The 19,564-nt window shown below is 39.0% G+C and overlaps 1 protein-coding gene across 1 annotated transcript; it reads left to right on the top strand.

Annotated features, from left to right (window-relative positions):
• Positions 1 to 1,475: 1,475 nt before the first annotated feature.
• On the top strand, positions 1,476 to 5,508 carry LOC114099311 (patr class I histocompatibility antigen, CH28 alpha chain-like). Its single transcript, XM_071613820.1, has 7 exons — positions 1,476 to 1,745; positions 1,889 to 2,201; positions 2,431 to 2,706; positions 3,313 to 3,588; positions 3,716 to 3,830; positions 4,692 to 4,911; positions 5,078 to 5,508. Exons 1-6 carry the CDS (start codon positions 1,476 to 1,478, stop codon positions 4,726 to 4,728), a joined length of 1,287 nt encoding a protein of 428 aa, XP_071469921.1. The 3' UTR covers positions 4,729 to 4,911; positions 5,078 to 5,508.
• The last annotated feature ends 14,056 nt before the right edge of the window (positions 5,509 to 19,564 follow it).

The following is a 19,564-nucleotide window of genomic DNA, read 5'->3' as shown; positions in this document are numbered from 1 at the left end:
ACTAAAACACTATTTAAAATAAATAAAACTCAGCAAAGTGGAAGTAATGGTACCAAACTGCAATAATAGTTATTGCGTTCTTGAGCACCTTTTAACTGTAGAAGGGAAGGCATTCCAGTTCACTTAAATATGTCCTGAAGTATTAAAAATCATTAAATTTATTAAATTGCCATTCCATTGTGCACATTATAAATACACTTATTTGATAAAAAGGGGAAGTACACATAAAACACACCTACTACATTCAACAATAGGGAGTTTGTGTCAACAAAAGCCATTTAGTGAGGTTTACTAGTGTCATCTTTATGGAATACCATTCCTGATTAAAAGAATGAATGACAGGGGAGGTATTAATTACACTTCAATATTTGGCCAATGTTCTAAAAAATGACCTTAACCTGTCCCTTTGAGATAATCCACTGACAGCAATATATTCAATGATAAAATGTATGCTCTCAAGAGGAAAAAAAAAAAATCTGGGCAAACCTGCATCCACCACTATCAACCTGACAGACTCCCAAGTACTTACAACACTTTCTGGTGAAATCTGTGGTGATATCAAATAATCAACATAAGACCACTTGATTAATTTTACTTAAATGTGTTAACACTAGAAGGTCTATATAGCTTAGTCAAACAATGCATGACTTTAAAAAATATCATGCATTAGCACAAGATCAATTCAATGTACAAGACACATCCACAGACTTTAATGGATAAAATATGGACTATTCAATGACAGTATTTTATGGTTCTTGTGGAAAAGAACTTTTAAGAAGCTAACACTTGTATCATTTTAGTGTAGTATCAAAGATGAATACTGGAAACGTTATTAAAAACATTCCTCTTATAAATATTTGTGTGAGGCTACATTTTTTTGTTTCAACCAAAGTCACAAGTTAAATGCAGAAAATATGAATATCTAGCATTCTCTTTTGACAAATAAAATTGTAAAAAGTAAAATGATCCATTTTTCCTAATAAATATTTTAATTTGGGAAAAGTTATTTTTCTTTGAAACTACTGTTTCAAAGAGTGCCGCACATTTTTCATGCAATTATTTAACATGCAATTAGTTATTAATATTCAGGAAGAATAAAATATCTGAAAAATGGCATTAACTTCTAATATGGCAAATATTGATAGACATAACCCACATAAATCTACCTACCTCTGGAGTACACACTACTTTCTAAGAGCATATAAAGATCCTGAAACCAAAACGTTTGAGAACTGCTGATTTTACACCCTGAGTCAGAAATCAAGGGATGGTGAGACAAAGAATGATTAGTAAGGAGGAGGGTTCAGGGCAAACTCCCAGCCCTGGGCGTGGCTCTCGGGCTCTAGAGCTGTGCCTGGGGTGTGGACAGGGAGCGCTGAGAATCCCTGTCTCCAGGGAGTTTCACTTTTCTCCTCCCAACCTGGGCCAGGTCATTCTGCCTGGGCACTCCTGACTGGTCCACAGTTCTCACTCCCATGTCGTCTTCTCCTAAAGAAGCCAATCTTTGTCACTGCGGTTTGAATTTTAAAGTCCACAGCGACCTCCCCCCGCCCCCACTCCAAGTCGCAGAATCTCCACAGAGCTGCAGGATGAGGGTGCTGGCGCCTCCAATGCTGCTCCTCCTGCTCTTGGGGGCCTTGGCCCTGAGGGACACTTGGGCGGGTGAGCACAGGATTCAGAGGGAAATAGCCTCCAAGTGGGAGGAGCGAGGGGACCATCCAGTGAGCACTGAGGTCCTGGGGAAGGTGCGTCCCCACCGCCCCCAGCCCAGACCCTCACCAGCATGGCAAGGTTCTTCCCGCCCCTCCCCTCCCGCCCCTATGTCCTGCCCTTCTGCTCTCACAGCCCCCTTAGCGACTCTGGACCCCGCTCCTCTCTTCCTGGGTAGTCAACCTGGGACCTGGTTGGGTGGTCTCAGTGGCTCCCTTCCCCAGGCTCCCACTCCCTGAGGTATTTCGACACCTGCGTGTCCCGCCCCGGCGGGGAGCCCCGCTTCATCTCCGTGGGCTACGTGGACGACACGCAGTTCGTGCGCTTCGACAGCGACACCGAGAATCCCAGGATGGAGCCCCGGGCGCCCTGGATGGAGAAGGTGGGACCCAAGTATTGGGAACGGGAGACACAGACCGCCAAGGACAATGCACAGAGTGACCTAGTGAGCCTCAACAACCTGCCAGGCTACTACAACCAGAGCGCGGGCGGTGAGTGACCGGGTCCATGTCGGACATCCGGACCCCTCAAGTCCCTCACAGATGGTCCCGAGAAGTCAGGGATTCCCGGGCTAAGCTTCACCCCAAGTCTGAGGGACCCGCGGAGACTCTCGACCCAGAATGCGCCCTTGGGGACTGTGACCGGTTTCATTTTCAGTTTAGGACAAAAACCCTCGGGGTGGGCAGGTCAAGACCCTGGCTGACAGCGGGGCGGGGACAGGCTCTCACACCTACCAGAGGATATATGGCTGCGACATGGGGACAGATGGGCGCCTCCTCCGCGGGTACAGTCAGTATGCCTATGATGGCGCGGATTACATAGCCCTGAATGAGGACCTGCGCTCCTGGACCGCGGCAGACAAGGCGGCTCAGATCACCCAGCGGAAGTGGGAAGCGGCTGGTGTTGCAGAGAGCTTAAGGGCCTACCTGGAAGGAGATTGCTTGAAGTGTCTTGCAGGCTACCTGGAGAAAGGGAAGGAGTCGCTGCAGCGAGCAGGTATGAGCAGCTGCTGAACACATGCCTCATCTCCTGTAGATCTCTCTAGCAGTTCCCAGGAGGAGGGGAGGAGAATGGTGCCCACTGTAGAGCATCGCCCTGCTCATAGTCCAGAGGGGAGGGTGTGAGCCTGGATTCCCCAGTTCTGTACTAGAGAGGAATTGAAGGCTTCTTTCTCTGAGGACAAGGAAGGGATCTGGTCTGTCTCTCCCTGGCTGGTGGGAAAGGCAATAAATACCTGACCACAGGTGCCTGTCAGCAGTCTTGGCATCCAGGACAGTCAGTTCTGCTTCAGCCTAGTGCCTTGGAGGTCTGACTCCAGCTTTTCCAAGTGTCCCAACCTCTATCAAGATCAGATTCTGAAGTCCCTCTCAAGGACCTGAAACCTCTTCCACTGGGTTGTTTCAATCTGATTTTAGAACTTTCCAAGGAATAGATTGTGCCAGAAGTCTGCATCCTGGCTTGTGTCTAGGTTTTGTGCTCTCTCCCCCACCTGAATTATGTTGTTCATTACTCAGGATGGTCTTATGATGGCCATGTGAGCACCGCTTAAGTGGCCCAAGAGGAAATGCCAAAATGTCTGAATTTCCCAGTTCTTTTTTTCAGACCCCCCGAAGACTCATGTGACTCACCACCCTATCCCTGAAGGGGATGTCACTCTGAGATGCTGGGCCCTGGGCTTCTACCCTAAGGAGATCACCCTGAACTGGCAGCGGGATGGAGAGGACCAGACCCAGGACATGGAACTTGTGGAGACCAGGCCTGCAGGGGATGGAAACTTCCAGAAATGGGCAGCTGTGGTAGTGCCTGCTGGAGACGAGCAGAGATACACCTGCCATGTGCATCATAAGGGGCTGCCTGAGCCACTCACCCTGAGATGGGGTAAGGAGGGAATGAGGGCACAGAGCCTATTGTCAGGAAAACAGGAGGCTTTCTGGAGACCCTCAGCAGGGTAGGGACTGAGAGCAGGGGATCAGGTCCCCTCATCTAACTTCCCTTCCTCTCCCAGAGCCACCCCCTCAGCCCACCATCCCCATCTTGGGAATTGTTGCTGGTGTAATTCTCCTTGGAGCTGTTGTCACTGGAGCTGTGGTCGCTTTTGTCTTTTGGAAGAAGAAAAACAGGTAGGAAAAGTGCAGGGTCTGAATTTTTGTCCCACTGGTGATTTGAAGAACCTAGTAGAAGTGTGTTTTAGCCAACGTTTCACATGGGCTACAAAAACCCAGGTCTCTAGGGTGAATTGGGCTGGCACAACAAAACACAAAAACATTTAGACCTTTTGGGGGGCATTTCAGTTCGGTTCTTCTGCCTCAACTGCAAGCTCCCACAAGAGGGACAAGAGAAAGGAAGGGAGGCAGGCAACAGAGAAAGAGCATGCCCCAAACCTTGGTTTTTATTGGGGGAGAGTGTTTGAAAGAACATTTCATCCAAATAAGGCAGAAAGGGTAGTGTTAAAGGAGAACAGGGGGGCAGGCCACTCCCATTAGGTAATGTCCACTCCCAGAGCTTCAGTCCCCTGCCTAGCAAAGGTGAAGTCCACTTGCTTTTGTGCACAACAGAAGCCAGTTCCACACCTCCATCGCTCAAGGCTAAGGTGTTGTGCTCAGCTCCTACAGGCAGTTCCTGATAATATGCCCTGCCTTGTTAATGGGAAGTAACATCTACAAGTGTCCTTACCCAACCTGGACCCTGTTTACTTTTTGTAAGGTGCACAGAAACTAAAGGACAAATATATCCTCTTGATATTTGTGGTGATGGGGGCCTGATTCCCAGCATTTAGAGGCCAGAGAGGGAATTTTCCTGGTGAAGACAGAACTCCAGGAAAGTAACTATCTTCATCCTTACCTATCTATTTTCTTCTTGTCTCCTGATCCTTTCCTACATCTACAGTCACAGTTCTGGAGACTTCCCCAGTGTCCAGGACTAGGGGACACTCTCAGACCTGTTTCCAAGCTGCTGTCTCACAGGCAGCTTTCTTCCCACAGGTGTACAACCAGACACCTATGCTCCAGCTGCCTGTAAGTATGAAGAACAGTGATCTTCGAGACACCTGGGTGACTGTAGTCGGAAGCCATGGGGGAGCTGATCCACCCATAATTCATCCATTAGCCACGTCTCCTGTGGACTCTGACCAGGTTCTGTTTTTGCTCTGCTCAGGTAATGACAGTTCCCAAGGCTCTGATGTGTCTCTCACTGGTTAAAAAGGTGAGACCTTGGAGGGCCTTGAGGGAGAAGAGTTGAGGTATGGGGAGACTCTGAGTTACAGGGACTGTCCCAGGAATTTCTGATATTTTAAGTGTTTAATGGGTTGTTCAGAGTGTCTTCATTACAATGACTTATCTGAATTTGTTCATAATACTTTCTTTTACAGTATTTTCTTTCAACTGAGTAATACAGGATTTCTTCAGTTCTCTTCCTGCTCCCTACTGCAGTTTCAAGAGGTCCCAACTTCTCTTTGTGCAGCTGGCAATAAACTGTGTCTATGTGTCTGTATTCCTGTCATCAGATCATGAGGAAATGGAGACAGGCGCTCATCTTTGATCACCAAGACCCCTCCCAACACTGTCCTGTTCTCTTCCTCAATTAACTTTCCTATGTAGCAAATGCGGGGCTGGGATGTCTTCATTCCTGGTAGCTTTATGTTGCCCTGGGCTCTAGACTTTTCCTTGCCCTTTGCAAAACAGAATGTGTATATTGATTTGTATTTCACATATGTTCCATGAATTACGGTTGTGGGTTAATTAAGTGAAAAGAGGATTCCTAAAATTTCTGAGAGAAAATAAAACCCAAAACCTTCCATAATCCACATGTTTGCTGTGCTGACTCTGCCTCAGGGGGGACAGGAGAAAGATGAAAGGAGCTGAAGGTGGACAAAGCAGCACCCAGTCTTTGCTAGCCCATCCTGGGTTTGATGTGGTCACTCCTCAGCTGGATCATCTTCCTTGGTCCTTAGACCCATCCATTCAACTGAACCTCATCCCACCAGGACCTGTAATGACAGGGACTCAGGCATCACCAGGGCAGGTCCTGTCTCCAGGACCATGGGCAGGGAGGGCATCACATTGAGTGGGTTAACGTAGGCTGAGACCTGAGTCTGACCTTGTGCTCCCATCTTTTTTTGTTTCTCAGTTTCTATGGAGAATTATCCCTATTCTTATTATTAAGTATGAGTTCTGGTCTCATTCTCCCCTGGGTGTCTCTCTTTGAGAGCAGCAGAAATCCTTTCTCCTGTCATTGTCCCACAAAACCCAGGGCAGTTTCCTGGATTATATTTTCCATCATTTCTGCAGTATTTTTAAAGGGACCAGATTATGAGAGTCCCAGAGAAGAAGGATCTTATGATTTCTCATCCTAGATAAATTCCTCTTAGGTTTTCATTTTCTCCACTCAGCAGTTTCACTGTCCTTAACAAGATTAATTCTAGAACTTGCTCCAAAAACATGCAAAAAGCAGTATATATCTGTCCATGGTGGTTTTATCATGTCATGGGAAATCAAGGCTGGTCTTTTGTTTTAGAATAAAACAAAAATCCATGTCACCACATTAACAGAATGATGGTGAAAAGTCATAGGTTCATTCCAAAGGATGCAGTAAAAGCATTTGTTAAAATTCAATATAATGTCATGGTAAAATCTCTAGGGCTCTAGGTATTGAAAAGAACATTCTCAATAAGATTAGGGAAAGTAATAAAATTCTATCACTCTCATATGTATCAGTGATAAAAAGGATCAACACTTTCTTTTGGGGATCAGCAACAAAGTTAAAGTGTTGGATCTCAGCATTTTTTATGTAACTTAATTCTGGATCACAGCCAGCACAACATCACAAAGGCACAAAGGTGCCCCTGGTATGTTTGCAATTGCATAATTTCTTCACTGCTTCTTGCTCAGAGAACTAGAGGGCTCTATAAGTCTCTTTGTATTTTGCACTGTCTCTGTTTCTTACATTGAAGTTCTGTTTCTCCTAATAAAGTTTCTCCTAAAAAGCCTCTTTGAAGTTCTTCAAGGTATACCCATTACCCAGTTCCAATTCTACTCCATCCTTTAAAGTTTTTGTTTTTGTTTCTGTTTTTTTTTTTTTTAATGATGGCACCACATTTCCTTGAAAATGTCTGTTGTAGATACTTATTGCTTGGAAAAATCTAAATGAAATAAGCCAGGTACAGAAAGAAAACCCCACAACTCAGCACATAGGGGGTTCTTTCACCCGCTCCCTCCAACACTTTTAGAATGAGCATTGGCCTAGCAAAATCTACCATGGTCACATGTGCACCATCCTTAGAGACCAAGAGCTTTAGGTGAGCAGTGACCAGGTCCAGGATCACTTCTCCTACTGAAGAGAAACCAAGGACACGAGCTCTGTAGAAGCTCTGGCTGGACTTGGAACTAATTACTTCAGTAATCTGTTACCCACTTTTCTCCTCCATGTGATAGGAAAATTCCTATGATTATTAACAAACACTATATAAACAAATTCTCACAGCATCCCGCAGTATTCAAAGAACACATTTAAATGCTGAAGGCCACTGTGAGCCACAAGAAGGCAAAGTCAGGAGAGAAAGCTGAGCCTAGGAAGATGAGGGGGTTTGTGTGGGGTCATGGCTACCTCAGATAGAAGAACAGCTCCATCGTGACCAGTGGAGGGTGCCTTGACTTTTCCTGTTTCATTCATTTTCCACTTGAGGAAAGAGGGTTGTTTCTGTATTTTTATCCTTTAATTTTTTTCGTTCAGTTTCTGTGCCTGCAGCTGTAGAAGTCATTGCCGCCTGACATGGATACCTCCCCCAACAGCTCACAAAAGCCCTTGCATCTTAGGTCTCTCTCCCAGTTATGACCATGTCCTGTGAAATACATACAACAGTTTAAAAAAGTCATATGTCTAAATAATTATTGACTTTACAAGACTATCTCATTTTTATGTTTATGCTATTTTAACCACAGTCACTTATTTAACCACAGTGAACATTCAGTACAACAGTCAGCGTCATCCTCATTGTATAGAACGTAAAGCAGAGACACAATGGGCTCAGAAACTTTCCCAAGGTCTCACAACCCACAAATGGTGGAGCCAAGATTCAAACCAAGAGTCAAACCCTAGAATTCCCATAGTGAGCCAGGAGCCTGAGCTGTCATCAATAATTATCTTCACCTCTGTGGTATAATTTACCAGTAAAGTCATTTGGAGAAGGAGTTTTCTTTGTAGGTATATTTATAAAATATACTATTACTAATTCAGTGTCTTCACTTGTTCTAGTTATATTCAAAATATCTATTTATTCTTGAGTCACCATTACTAGTTTCTTGTCTATCTACCATTTGTCCATTTTATGTATGCTATCTAATTTTTTGGCACCCCATTGTTCACAGCAGAATTCAGATTGTTTTTCTTATTGCAAAGTAAGTAATATTGCATCCTCTCTCTTTTCTGATCCTAATCATCTTACTATTGTTTTATTTAGTGTATCCAGCTGACAATTTGTCAATTTTTGTTCATCTTTCCAAAGTATTCTATTTGGTTCCATTGATAGCTTCTCTGTTCTTTATTATTTTCTACTATTTCTTGCTATTATATTCTGCTATTTCTTCCCTGTTTCCTTCTCTATATCTGTTTAAGGTTTAGTTTGCTCTTCTGTTCCTATGCCTTAAGGTGAAGGTTTGGTTATTCATTTGAATCCTTTTTATTTTTATTTTTTTTTTTGAATCCTTTTTAATGCAGGCATTTACAGCTACAAATTTACTCTAAGTGCTCCTTTATTAGTGTCTCCTAAATATGATGTATTTTTTCTTAATTTTCATTAATTTGAGAGTGTTTCCTAGCTTTATTTTAATTTTCTTAAGCCCTTGACTATTCTGGAGTGTTTTTAAATTTCCATACATTTGTGATTTTCCCTACTTCTTGTATTATTTGATTGATTACTAACTTCATTTCATTGTGGTCAGAAAATATTTTTTATTATTTCTTTTTTCCATAAATGTATTGAGGTAAAATTGAAGTACAATAAAATGTACATATTTGAAGTACGCAATTCGATCAGTTTTGACATCTATGCAACCTATATAATCAACATAAAAAGCATTTGCAATGCTTTTTTTAAAAATATGAATTTGGGCTGGGGATGTGGTCAAGCGGTAACACGTTCACCTGGCATTTGCAGGGTGCTGGGTTCGATCCTCAGCACCACATAAAAAATAAAATAAAGATGTTGTGTCCACCAAAAACTAAAAATAACTAATAACAAATAAAAAATTCTCTCTCTCTCTCTCTCTCTCTCTCTCTCTCTCTCTCTCTCTCTCTCTCTCCCCCTCCCTCTCCATCTCTTTAAAAAAATATGAAATCATGCAGACTGTGTTTCCTGCACAATATATTACATTAAAAACAAATCACCTTAAGGTCTGTAGAACTCCACCCCTACAGGTCAACTCACTTCAAAATCATACATCACACTTATGAATATCTCAGAGGTCAAAGAAGAAAGCAGAGAAAAATAAATAATAAGTGCTTTGAACTAAGTAATAATAAAAGTTTAATGTATCAGGATTTCTGGGATGAAACGGCACTCAGATAAGCATTTATAACTTACAGCATTTGTATCAGAAAGAAGCTAGATTAATAATCAGATTATTTTCAAAGTATATAGTAGGGAGAAAAATATAAGAGTAGGACCAGAAATATATGAACTAGAGAAGAAATAACACAGCTTAAAGTTGATAAAAATCAAAGAAGTCTAATCAAGAAAAAAGCAAGAATGCAAAAATTAATATCAATGGAAATAGAGCTATCAAAATAGCCCTACAGATGCTAAAAATATGTTCAATTAATATTATAATTGCACACAAACATATGTGATAGCTTATATAACATGGTCTGTATTAGAGAACGATCCATGTGCTGCTGAGAAGAAGGTGTATTCACTTAATGATGGATGAAATATTCTATATATGCCTCTTAAGTCTAAATTATCAATTTTATTTTTACTTCTATATCTTCTTTATTTAGCATTTGTTTGGAGGAGCTATCCAGTGATGACACAGGTATGTTAAAGTTCCCCAGTATTATTGTGTTGTGTCTATTTAATTATTGAAATAGAGAAGGGTTCCTTTGATGTACATAAATGCTCCATATGTTTGTTTTGGGGCAAAAATATTTACAATTGTTATGTCTTGTTGATATATAATTCCCTTGAGCAGTGTGAAATGGCCTTCTTTGTCCCTTCTGATTAACTTTGGCTTGAAGCCCACTTTATCTGATATGAGGGTAGAAGTCCCTGTTGTTTATACATCCTTGTGAGTTATATGTTTATACCCATCCTTTCACCTTTCAGTCTATGGATGTCTTTGTCTATGAGGTGAGTCTCTTAGCATATTGCTGGGTCTTGTTTTTTAATCCAATCTGCCAGTCTATGTCTTTTGATTGATGAGTTTAGGTCATTAACATTCAAGGTTATTATTGAGATACGATTTGTGTTCCTGGTCATTTGCGTGTGTTTCTAGTTTTTAACTTGACTTAGTTTCTCCTTTGATTGACCTTTCCTTTAGTGTAGTTCCTCCCTTTGCTGGTTTTCATTGTTGTTGTTGTTTTTTTTTTTCATTTACTCCCTATGGAATATTTTGCTGAGTATGTTCTGTAGTTCAGGCTTTCTAGTTGGGAATTCTTTTAACTTTTGTTAATCATAGAAGGTTTTTATTTCATCTTCAAATCTGTTGCTTAATTTTGCTGGACATAGGATTCTTGGTGGGCATCCATTTTCTTACAGAGCTTGAACCATGTTGTTCCAGGACCTCCTAGCTTTAAGGGTTTAGTTGAGAAATAAGCTGAAATCCAGATTGGTTTCCCCTATATGAAATATGATATTTTCCCTCTCTCAACCTTTAAAATTCTATCCTTATCCTGTATAATAGACATTTTCATTATATTGTGCCTTGGTGTGGGCTTGTTGTGATTTTGTACATTTGGGATCCTACAAACCTCTTGTATTTGATTTTCTATTTCATTCTTTATGTCTGGGAAATTTTCTAATATTATTTCATTGAAAAAAATTGTTCATTCCCTTGGTTTGTATCTCTGCACCTTCATCTCTCCTGATAAATTTTAAATATTTTCATGTTATCCTATAGATCTTAGAAGGTCTATTCATGGTTTCTTAACATTTCTCTCTATGGTCAAAAAGATTATATATTTTGTCTTCATTGTATGAGTTTCTGTCTTTGAAGTGCTCTAGTCTGTTGATGATGCTTTCTACTGAATTTTTAATTTCCTTCATTTTGAGGATTTCTATTTTTTTCAGAGTCTCTGCCTCTTTATTGAAGTGATCTTTTACTTCTTGTATTTTCTCTCTGATTTCATTCCTTATACCATCCTATACTTTACAGATCAGATTAACTATATACTTTCTAAGCACCTTCCCTGAATTTTTTTTCCACTGTGGTGTCAATGGATTTGGTTATTGGAGTATCTTGGTTTGTTTGGGGTGATTTGTTCCCTTGCTTATTCATGTTGTCTGTGTGTCTGTCTACCTAATAGTATGGATCTGAGGTGATAGAGTTTCTACCCTGTGGACTTATAGTGTCCCTGAAGATTTCCAATACCTCACTGTTTAGGGGGAGAAAATAAATAACAAAAACCAATGCAAACAATTCACATCATTAAACCAAGTAGTTTCTACTAGGATATCTACAATGTTAATTATCACAATAAACAGAAATGAAATGACCAGTTTATGCCTATAATAAAAACAGTAAGTTCAGGACTGTGTTTGGGGCTCAGTGGTAGAGAATTTACCTAGCACAGGTGAGATACTGGATTTCATCCTTAGGACCACAAAAATAAATAAATAAAAAATATTTTTAAAAACCAGCAAGTTTGCAAAAGTGTTTACATTTTCAAGTGGTGGACAGGGAGAGAAAAGAAGTGTTATAGAATGTAATGATTGTGAGGGAGGAGGAAAAGAGAGGTAACAAATTAAAGAAGAGTGAAAGAGAAAAACAATAGAGTTTGACTGTTAGCAGAAGAAAAGAACAAATCAAGGGAAACTAGTAGGAGAAAAAATATATAACAAAATTTTTAAAAAATTTTTAAATAACAGAATATTTTAAAACCCTAAAATATGCTAGTTCAGAAAAAAAACTAATCCATGAAAAATAACTGGCTTCAAAAACACTAGAAAAGAAAAAAAAATTATAAATATGTATAAATGTCTTTGTACCATTAAAGTCACAATTAAACAGAGAAAAATGAAAAATAAAGATGTTGATGAAAAGTTAAAGAATTATTTCCATTGGAGTTCAGAAGATTCTCAGCTTCTCTTCTCAGTAGTTTTAGATGGGGTCATCTGGAGCACGATCCTCCATTCTGTGGATTGCTGGAGTGAGAAAGGTAATCCCATAGACTGAATTCCTGGAAGCAGAGTGTAGGCTTTCACTGAATGACAGTTGATCTGGAGATTTTAACTCAGTGCACCTCCAGTGCCCAGTACTTGCTGGTCCATGCTGAAAGATTGTACCCCAGGGATCTCCCCTGGGTTCCACTTTTGTGATGGGGGAGTCAATTCTTAATCCTCTACTCACCTTCAGACCCCATGTTTCCTGGTCTCCAGTTCAGTCTCCAAACAATCTTTTCCACCACTGCCCTTCCAAGTTCTCAGTCAGATGCATCTTTCCCAACTGGTTCTGCAAACAGTGGGATTGGAGGGGGAGAGGTAGAGCCAGGTGGGCTTCCAAGACCTGTTGTCCTCTGTGTGAACCTCTTTCCACGTTTGATGTTCTCCTGGTCACTTAAGCACACTCTATGTCATGCAGTGTGTGTTTACCTGCCTGTATTTTGTGCCAAACTCGGGTTTGCCAGGAATTGGCCCCTTCAGACCCCTGTCTCCATGCAGCAACTGCAAAATTGTTCCTTCCTTTGTCTTCCACATGCCACCTGAAGAGATGGCAGCTTCTTTACCACACACAGATATTGGGAAGCATTTCTTTCAAGTTTGCAGGATAATGCCCTTGATCTCTAACACTCCACACCCAGAAATGTCCTGGGCCTACCCAAAATTCGAGTTCTTATAATTCCCTTATCCCTCCACTATGAGGATTAAGAGACCACTCTGGCTGGTACTTCTGGCCCAGCAGCTGCAGTGGCTGTGCCGCTGGGTATTTCTTCCTCATTTTATTGTATCCAACTTCCTGAGTCCCCAATCTGCTTTGAATGTCCAGTTTTAAATTCCAGGAAAGTCCCCACACTTTTTTTTTCACCCACCTTGCTGAGAAGCTGCCTGTCTGCTTTCTTGGTTTCACTCCACAGAGCAGCCAGGTAAGTGATCTCTATTCCACCATCTTGAAAACCTCATTTGTATTTATTTCTGTGGTTTCAAATGGATTAATATTGCTCTTACAGAGTAGCATGTGGTGCATCCTGAAGAATGTTCCACATGCACTCTAAATCAATATATATTCAAATGTTACTGAGAGGAGTGTTCACAGATGCCCACTAGGTTTAGATGGTCCACAATGCTGTTCAAATTTGTTTTTATCCTTTGCTTAGTAGTTTTATTCATCATTGAGTGTGGAATATTGAGGAGGCCTTCAACTAGTATTTCTGGATTTTGCATTTCTCTGCATTTCCACCAAGTTTGTTGTGCTGTATAATTTTGTGTTGCTTACTGAGAGGGAAACTGAGAAATGCACCATTCAGTCATTTCAGTATTATGTGGTATCTTAAAGTATATTTATACAAACTAAGAGAGTCAGGATGTTGCTAGGTTATATAATTTTATTGGAACATTATTGATCAAAAACATTATTATGTGATGTATGGCTATATTTTTGGTGCTTTATTATTAGATGCACATATATTTTGCATTGTTCTATCTGTCTGTTGAATTTATGTTTTATCATTTGCTATGGTTTGTATAAGTGTCCCCCACAGACCTATGTGTTAATGACATGATCACCACTTTATGGCACCATAGGGAGAATGTAGAGCTTTTAAGAGGAGGGTCCTGATGAGAGAAAATCTTCTTCTTTGGGTCATGCCCTTGATGAAATTTTGGGACCCTGAATTTTCTTATTTCTCTCTATTTGCTCTCTGGTTAATATGAGGGGATCAATTTTTTTCCACCAAATGTTCCCTAGTGTGATTCTTATTGGGCCACAGGTTACATGGCAGCAGGACCAGCTGCCCATGGAATGCAATTTCTGAAACTGTGAGCCAAAAGAAGCCTTTCCAATTTATATATTGATTACCTTAGGTGTTTTGTCACAGTGATGGAAAGCTGTCTAAAGAATCATTTCAAAATTCCCTGTTTATCACTACTCCCAGTAAATAGGCTATTTTTTAAATATGTGTGTAAGTTCTCCAGGTTTATCATGGTTGCTGTTAATATATCAATGGGTCACATATTAGATTTTAATGTACTTGTGACTGTGAAGTATGACTCCTGCTCTTATTCTTTTGCCTAAAGCAACAATCTGACCTTGTGATTGTCTTGGTCATTCCACTTCCACTTAATGTTAATATTTATACAGTTGAATTTGTTTGTCATTTAACCATTTGATTTCCATATTTTTTATTCAATTCTCCCTAACATAGTCTGCATGTGTCACATGGATATTTTGTAGTATTTTAATTCTCTTAATCATTTTCTCTAGAGTTTACTTAATGGTTGCTTGGAGGATCTACTGTATACATCCGATCTTACTAGAAACCACTTTGGAAACTACTAACTCAATTTCAGTGAAATGTAAAAACACCACCTCTATAGTTCCATTTGTTCTTCTTCCTCTTTGTGTGCTTAATATTAAACATATCCTGTCTGAATGTTATCCACTGAACATATGTATAAATATTATACCTTTATGTAATTAAGGAATTTTTTTGTTTATGTGCCTTCAAAGACACTCACTGTTGTACAACACAGAGTCTACCATCACCAGCATATTCTACATCTCAGAATTTTTATTGTTGCAAATTTAATTTTTGCTTTTTATGTATCTTTCATGTGTCTTATGTAAATTACTGAGTATAATGTCATTCATTGTTCATTTTAAGCTTAGTGTCAGTTCTGGGCTAGATTGATTGCTTTTATTTGCTTTCTGAAATGCATTTTCTTGCTTGCATTGTATTCTTGGTGGCTTTTAATTTAATATCAGACATTCTGACTTAACCAAGTTAGATGCCAATTATTTTTGCATGTCATTTACATTGTTCAGCATTTATTACTGAGACAAATGAAGTCATTCAAGACCTGTTTGTTTTTTTTGTGTTCTGTCTTTTAACATTTTTAGGTAAACCAGAAAGTGGCTAATTATTTACCACTTTGGAAATGAGACCCTTCTGAATATTCTATTCAGTGCCCAGAAAACTATGAGAATTTTCAGTATTGCTATTGGAAACAGACTCTAAACTGCTGTTGTGTATCCGTAGGTACCATTGTTAATTCTAGTCATTTTACTCTTGCAATGCTTAATTCTCTGCCCATTTGTTAAAAGGTCACAACAAGAGACTTACAGAAAAATAGGAACAAAGTTGGAAAGCTTAAAAGATTTTATTCTAAGATTTATGAAATCACAACAATCCACAAAACATGGCATTCATGTAAGAACAGACACATAGATCACATTTTTGACAAAAGTGTCAAGATAATTCAATGGAGAAAAATGTAGGGTTTTAACACATGTTATAGGAACACCTGGAAATCCATAGGGGAAAAGAAAATGAACTCAATCATTTTGTGTCATCATAATCAAGATTTAAATCACAACTTATCTAATGCAACAAAGCTATTGAACATCCTTTTACAAACATAGAGTAAAATTTATTGAAATTGTGTTAACAAAATTTTGACTACATGAAGTATAAAGCAAAAGGTAAAATATATAAAACAAAAGTGATGAAATGGATTCACTCATGCTTAATGCACAACTTTTAATAACCATAGTAAAGGAGATGAAAACACAAACTTCAGAAAAGAAGAAAAACATTTGCAGGAAATATATTTGTCATACAGCCAGTATCCATAATATAAGGAGAACATTTACAATTCAGTAATGAGACAACCAGCCCTTACTTCCATGGAAAATAAATGTGAAGAAGAGTTCACAGGCTAAGCTAAACAAGTCCCTAATAGGTATTGAAAAGATGCTCATCATCAATAGTCTCCAAAAATGTACAAATTAAAATCACAATGAGATACCACCTCACCTCAACTAGAATGGATAATGTTAAAGAGAGTTGTGACAATACTAAACAACAACAGGATGTGGAGCAACTAGAAATCTCTCACATTGCTGCTAGAAATGTGAAAAATTACAATCCATTTCATAAAATAAAATGACAAATTCTGACATCACTAAACACACTGACCTTATGACCAATCAACCCCAGTATAAGGCATTTATCCAAAAGACAGGAAAACATGTATACAGACAGACTATACTCAAAAGTTCACAGTGGTTTTATTTATATCAGACCCATTCTTGTAATAACCTTCCTGTTTAACACATTTAATACATTTTCAGTAGAAATTCCAATGGATAAGCTAGTATTTCAGTAATACCCAGTACTAAAAATGAATGAAATATTAATGCACACACAATAACATAACAAAGCTTAAAATAACTGTTATAGCAAAGATTATATACTATATGGTTGCATGTACATGAAATTCCAGCATATTCAGAATTCTACTCAGAAAGCAGATTGGTGATCAACTGGAGCTGGAGTAGAGGAGAGGGTTACACAAGAAAGCAGAAGAGTTCAGAGTAAAGGACAGGGTACATAAGAACATATTCTGGTTGTAATGGTGATAATTGATTCCAAACAACTTTACACCCCAAATTAGTGAATTTTATTTCACATAAACATATTCATAGACAAAAATGGAAAAATAAGGCAAAACGAAGTATTTATCTGATAAGTAAATATTGACAGGATTCCTTGCTGGCAGTCTTTCACCACATGTAATTTGAAATGAAGAAAAGCCTAAAGTTTAATAGTCAAAGATGGTAACTAATTTGTACAGAAAGGAATAACTAGAAATAGAACATGACAATAGTTTACATATATTATATTTTAATATTTAAAAGGACAGATGACTTTTATAGCACAATGTATTACCCTGTCTGGCTAGGTTTACAATTAACACTGATGTAGTATACATAGTGATATTACCAGAAGGGTGGTTAAATGGAAACATGCTGCTATAAATTTCCTGTATTTTACTGAGTGTAGTTCAATGTTACCTAAATTAAAGAAGTAGATTTCAATTTCTAAACCACAATAAGAATGAATACAAATAGATAAAACTTATAGCTAGTAGAAGCATTAAATTCCATAAATGTTTTTGCATATTTTAGATGTTATTGAGAAAGAATTGTGGCCATGGTACTCTGAGGTGTCCTACTTATCTGTTTTCATGAATCCATGAACCTTACTCACACTGTAGAACTCAATATGGATGTTTAATTTATTTTTGAAATGTCTGCTGAATATGCATGTACCTTGTGAAAATGCAGGTGAAAGAAATTATTGCTAATACATTTGTTCAATTTGTGCCTTTCTTCTTTTCCAAGTTGTATTCTTATTCATTTTGATTAGGAAGGTAGTCACTACAAAATATTGAATTTAAGAAAGAAGAAAATCAGATCCTGACATCTGGAAACTACTCTGACACTTAGAGCTAGGGGTCAGAGTTGTTAGGAGCTATTGTGGTACACATAGTGAGGCCATGCTATTCCTTGTTGGACAAAAGGCATACTAAGAAGCAATGCATACAAACTGATTCTGAAACATGCAAAATAAGGTAAATCAAAAATAGTACATAACAACTTTTTCTAAGCATCTGCAAAACTAAGGAATTGTGCAATTAACAAAACACTAGCCAGCTTCCTATGTAGGTGGATATGAATAATAACACATTTTTTATTCTAATTTGTTATATGTGATGGCAGAATGCAATTTATTTCATATTACACATATAGAGCACAATTTTTTAAGTAACTGATTGTACACAAATTATTTTCACACCATCGCATCTTTTACGGATACTTAGGGTAATGATGTCTAACTCATTCCACCATCAATCCTACCCCCTTGCCCCCTCCTTTCCCCTCTCTCCCCTTTGCCCTATCTAAAGTTCCTCCATTCCTCCCATGCTGCCCCTCCACCTCCCCCCCATCACCATTATGAGTCAGCATCCTCATATCAAAGTATTCAGTCTTTGGGTTTTGGGGATTGGCTTGCTTCACTTATCATTATATGTTCCAACTTCATCCATTTACCTGCAAACATCATGATTTTAGTCTCTTTTAATGTTGAGTAATGTTCCTTTGTGTATATATACCAAAGTTTCTCTATCCATTCATCTACCAAAGGGCATCCAGGTTGGTTCCATAATTTAGCTATTGTGAATTGGTGACAGCACCTTCTTTACAAATTAGTTTTATTCTTGCTCAAGTCTGTACTTCTTATGGCTAAGATTTACTGATTCCATCCCATAATCCCCCTCTTCTGGATGCCACCCAATCTAGAGTGAACTCCTACTTCCTTATCCATCCCCCATATCATCCAATCAAAGCCTCCATTTTCATATAAGGATATTTTAACAGACTTCCATCCAGGAGTCAAGTGTATCTTTGAGGGTAGGAGACTGAATATTAAGAACACACTAGATATGCACTGTCAGGAATAGTAACAGTGAACTAGACATAGTTATTTATGTTTCAATTAACAAAAAAATAAATAAAATTCTATTGTTTAGTTGGCCAGCCATATTTAAGTGCTTAATAGCCACATGCAACTAGGAGCTACCTTATTGTAAGTGTAGAGATAGAACAATTTCATCACTACATAGTATACTCATCAACAGCACTGCTGCCAGACTAAGCTTAGGTCCCTTCTAAATCCGTATAAAGGCTGACTAGAATTAGTCACGTCTCTCAAGATAATTAGTCATGACCCTCATGACTAGAATTAGGATCTCCAAAAGGAGAATCCAGAGAGCTATTGTGGCCAGTTGCCCTCTGAGGATGTAGTGAGAAGATGGCTGTCTATGAGGAAGTTTCTCTCACTAGGAATGAAGTGCCAGTACCTCCATCTTGAATTTTTCAGCCTCCAGATCTGTGAGAAACAAATATCTGTTGTTAGTAAGCCACCCGGTTTGTTGCATTTTTGATACAGCAACCTCACAGACTACAGTAACTGCACCACTACACCCACTTAAAATGAAAACAGCCAATTTTGTTATTTCTCATGGAGACTGTACCCTAGTTGTGCCATGATGTGGACACAGGCAACCAAAAGAGGTTATGGGTGATTATTTATCTGGTGCCTTCACACACAATTGCAAAGAGAAAAACATGTCCCTCCATCTCTGTTCCCAGAAAAAGGATAGTTATGGAATCAAATATTTAGGGAGTGGCTTGTCCTCCAGGGCAGAGCACCAGAGAATACAGCTCAGGAGATGATCTGGACATAAAGAAGAGGCAAAGAGGATGGGGACAGTTGGGAACTCTCCTGGGTTTTCAGAGCAGCAGTGCTCACAGTGGTCTGTGGAATATTTGGGTGTGCTTAGACACTCACTGTCACACTGTCACAAGAGTCACAAGCCAACTTTATAATGCTACCCAGACAATAGTTGCATGAAAGTAAAACTTAGCCAGAATGGAAGGTAACACAGTTATTGTTCTCTATATCACCTCTTAGTTGCAGAAGACAAAAAAAAAAAAAAAAGCCACTTGCAATTAAACATGTCCTGGTGGAATTGTTCAAAATTGTTAACTCCATCTATTATTTATTGTAGGGTCCTCATTTTCAAAACATCTCATATGATTAAATGGAAAACCCATGTGTATCTTTCTACTGCATTCCAAATGGA

This window comes from Marmota flaviventris, chromosome 6, assembly GCF_047511675.1.
Source record: "Marmota flaviventris isolate mMarFla1 chromosome 6, mMarFla1.hap1, whole genome shotgun sequence".
NCBI classification, from domain to species: domain Eukaryota; kingdom Metazoa; phylum Chordata; class Mammalia; order Rodentia; family Sciuridae; genus Marmota; species Marmota flaviventris.
The sequence above is the reverse complement of the archived record's forward strand: the minus strand, read 5'-3'. Positions and strand labels throughout refer to the sequence as shown.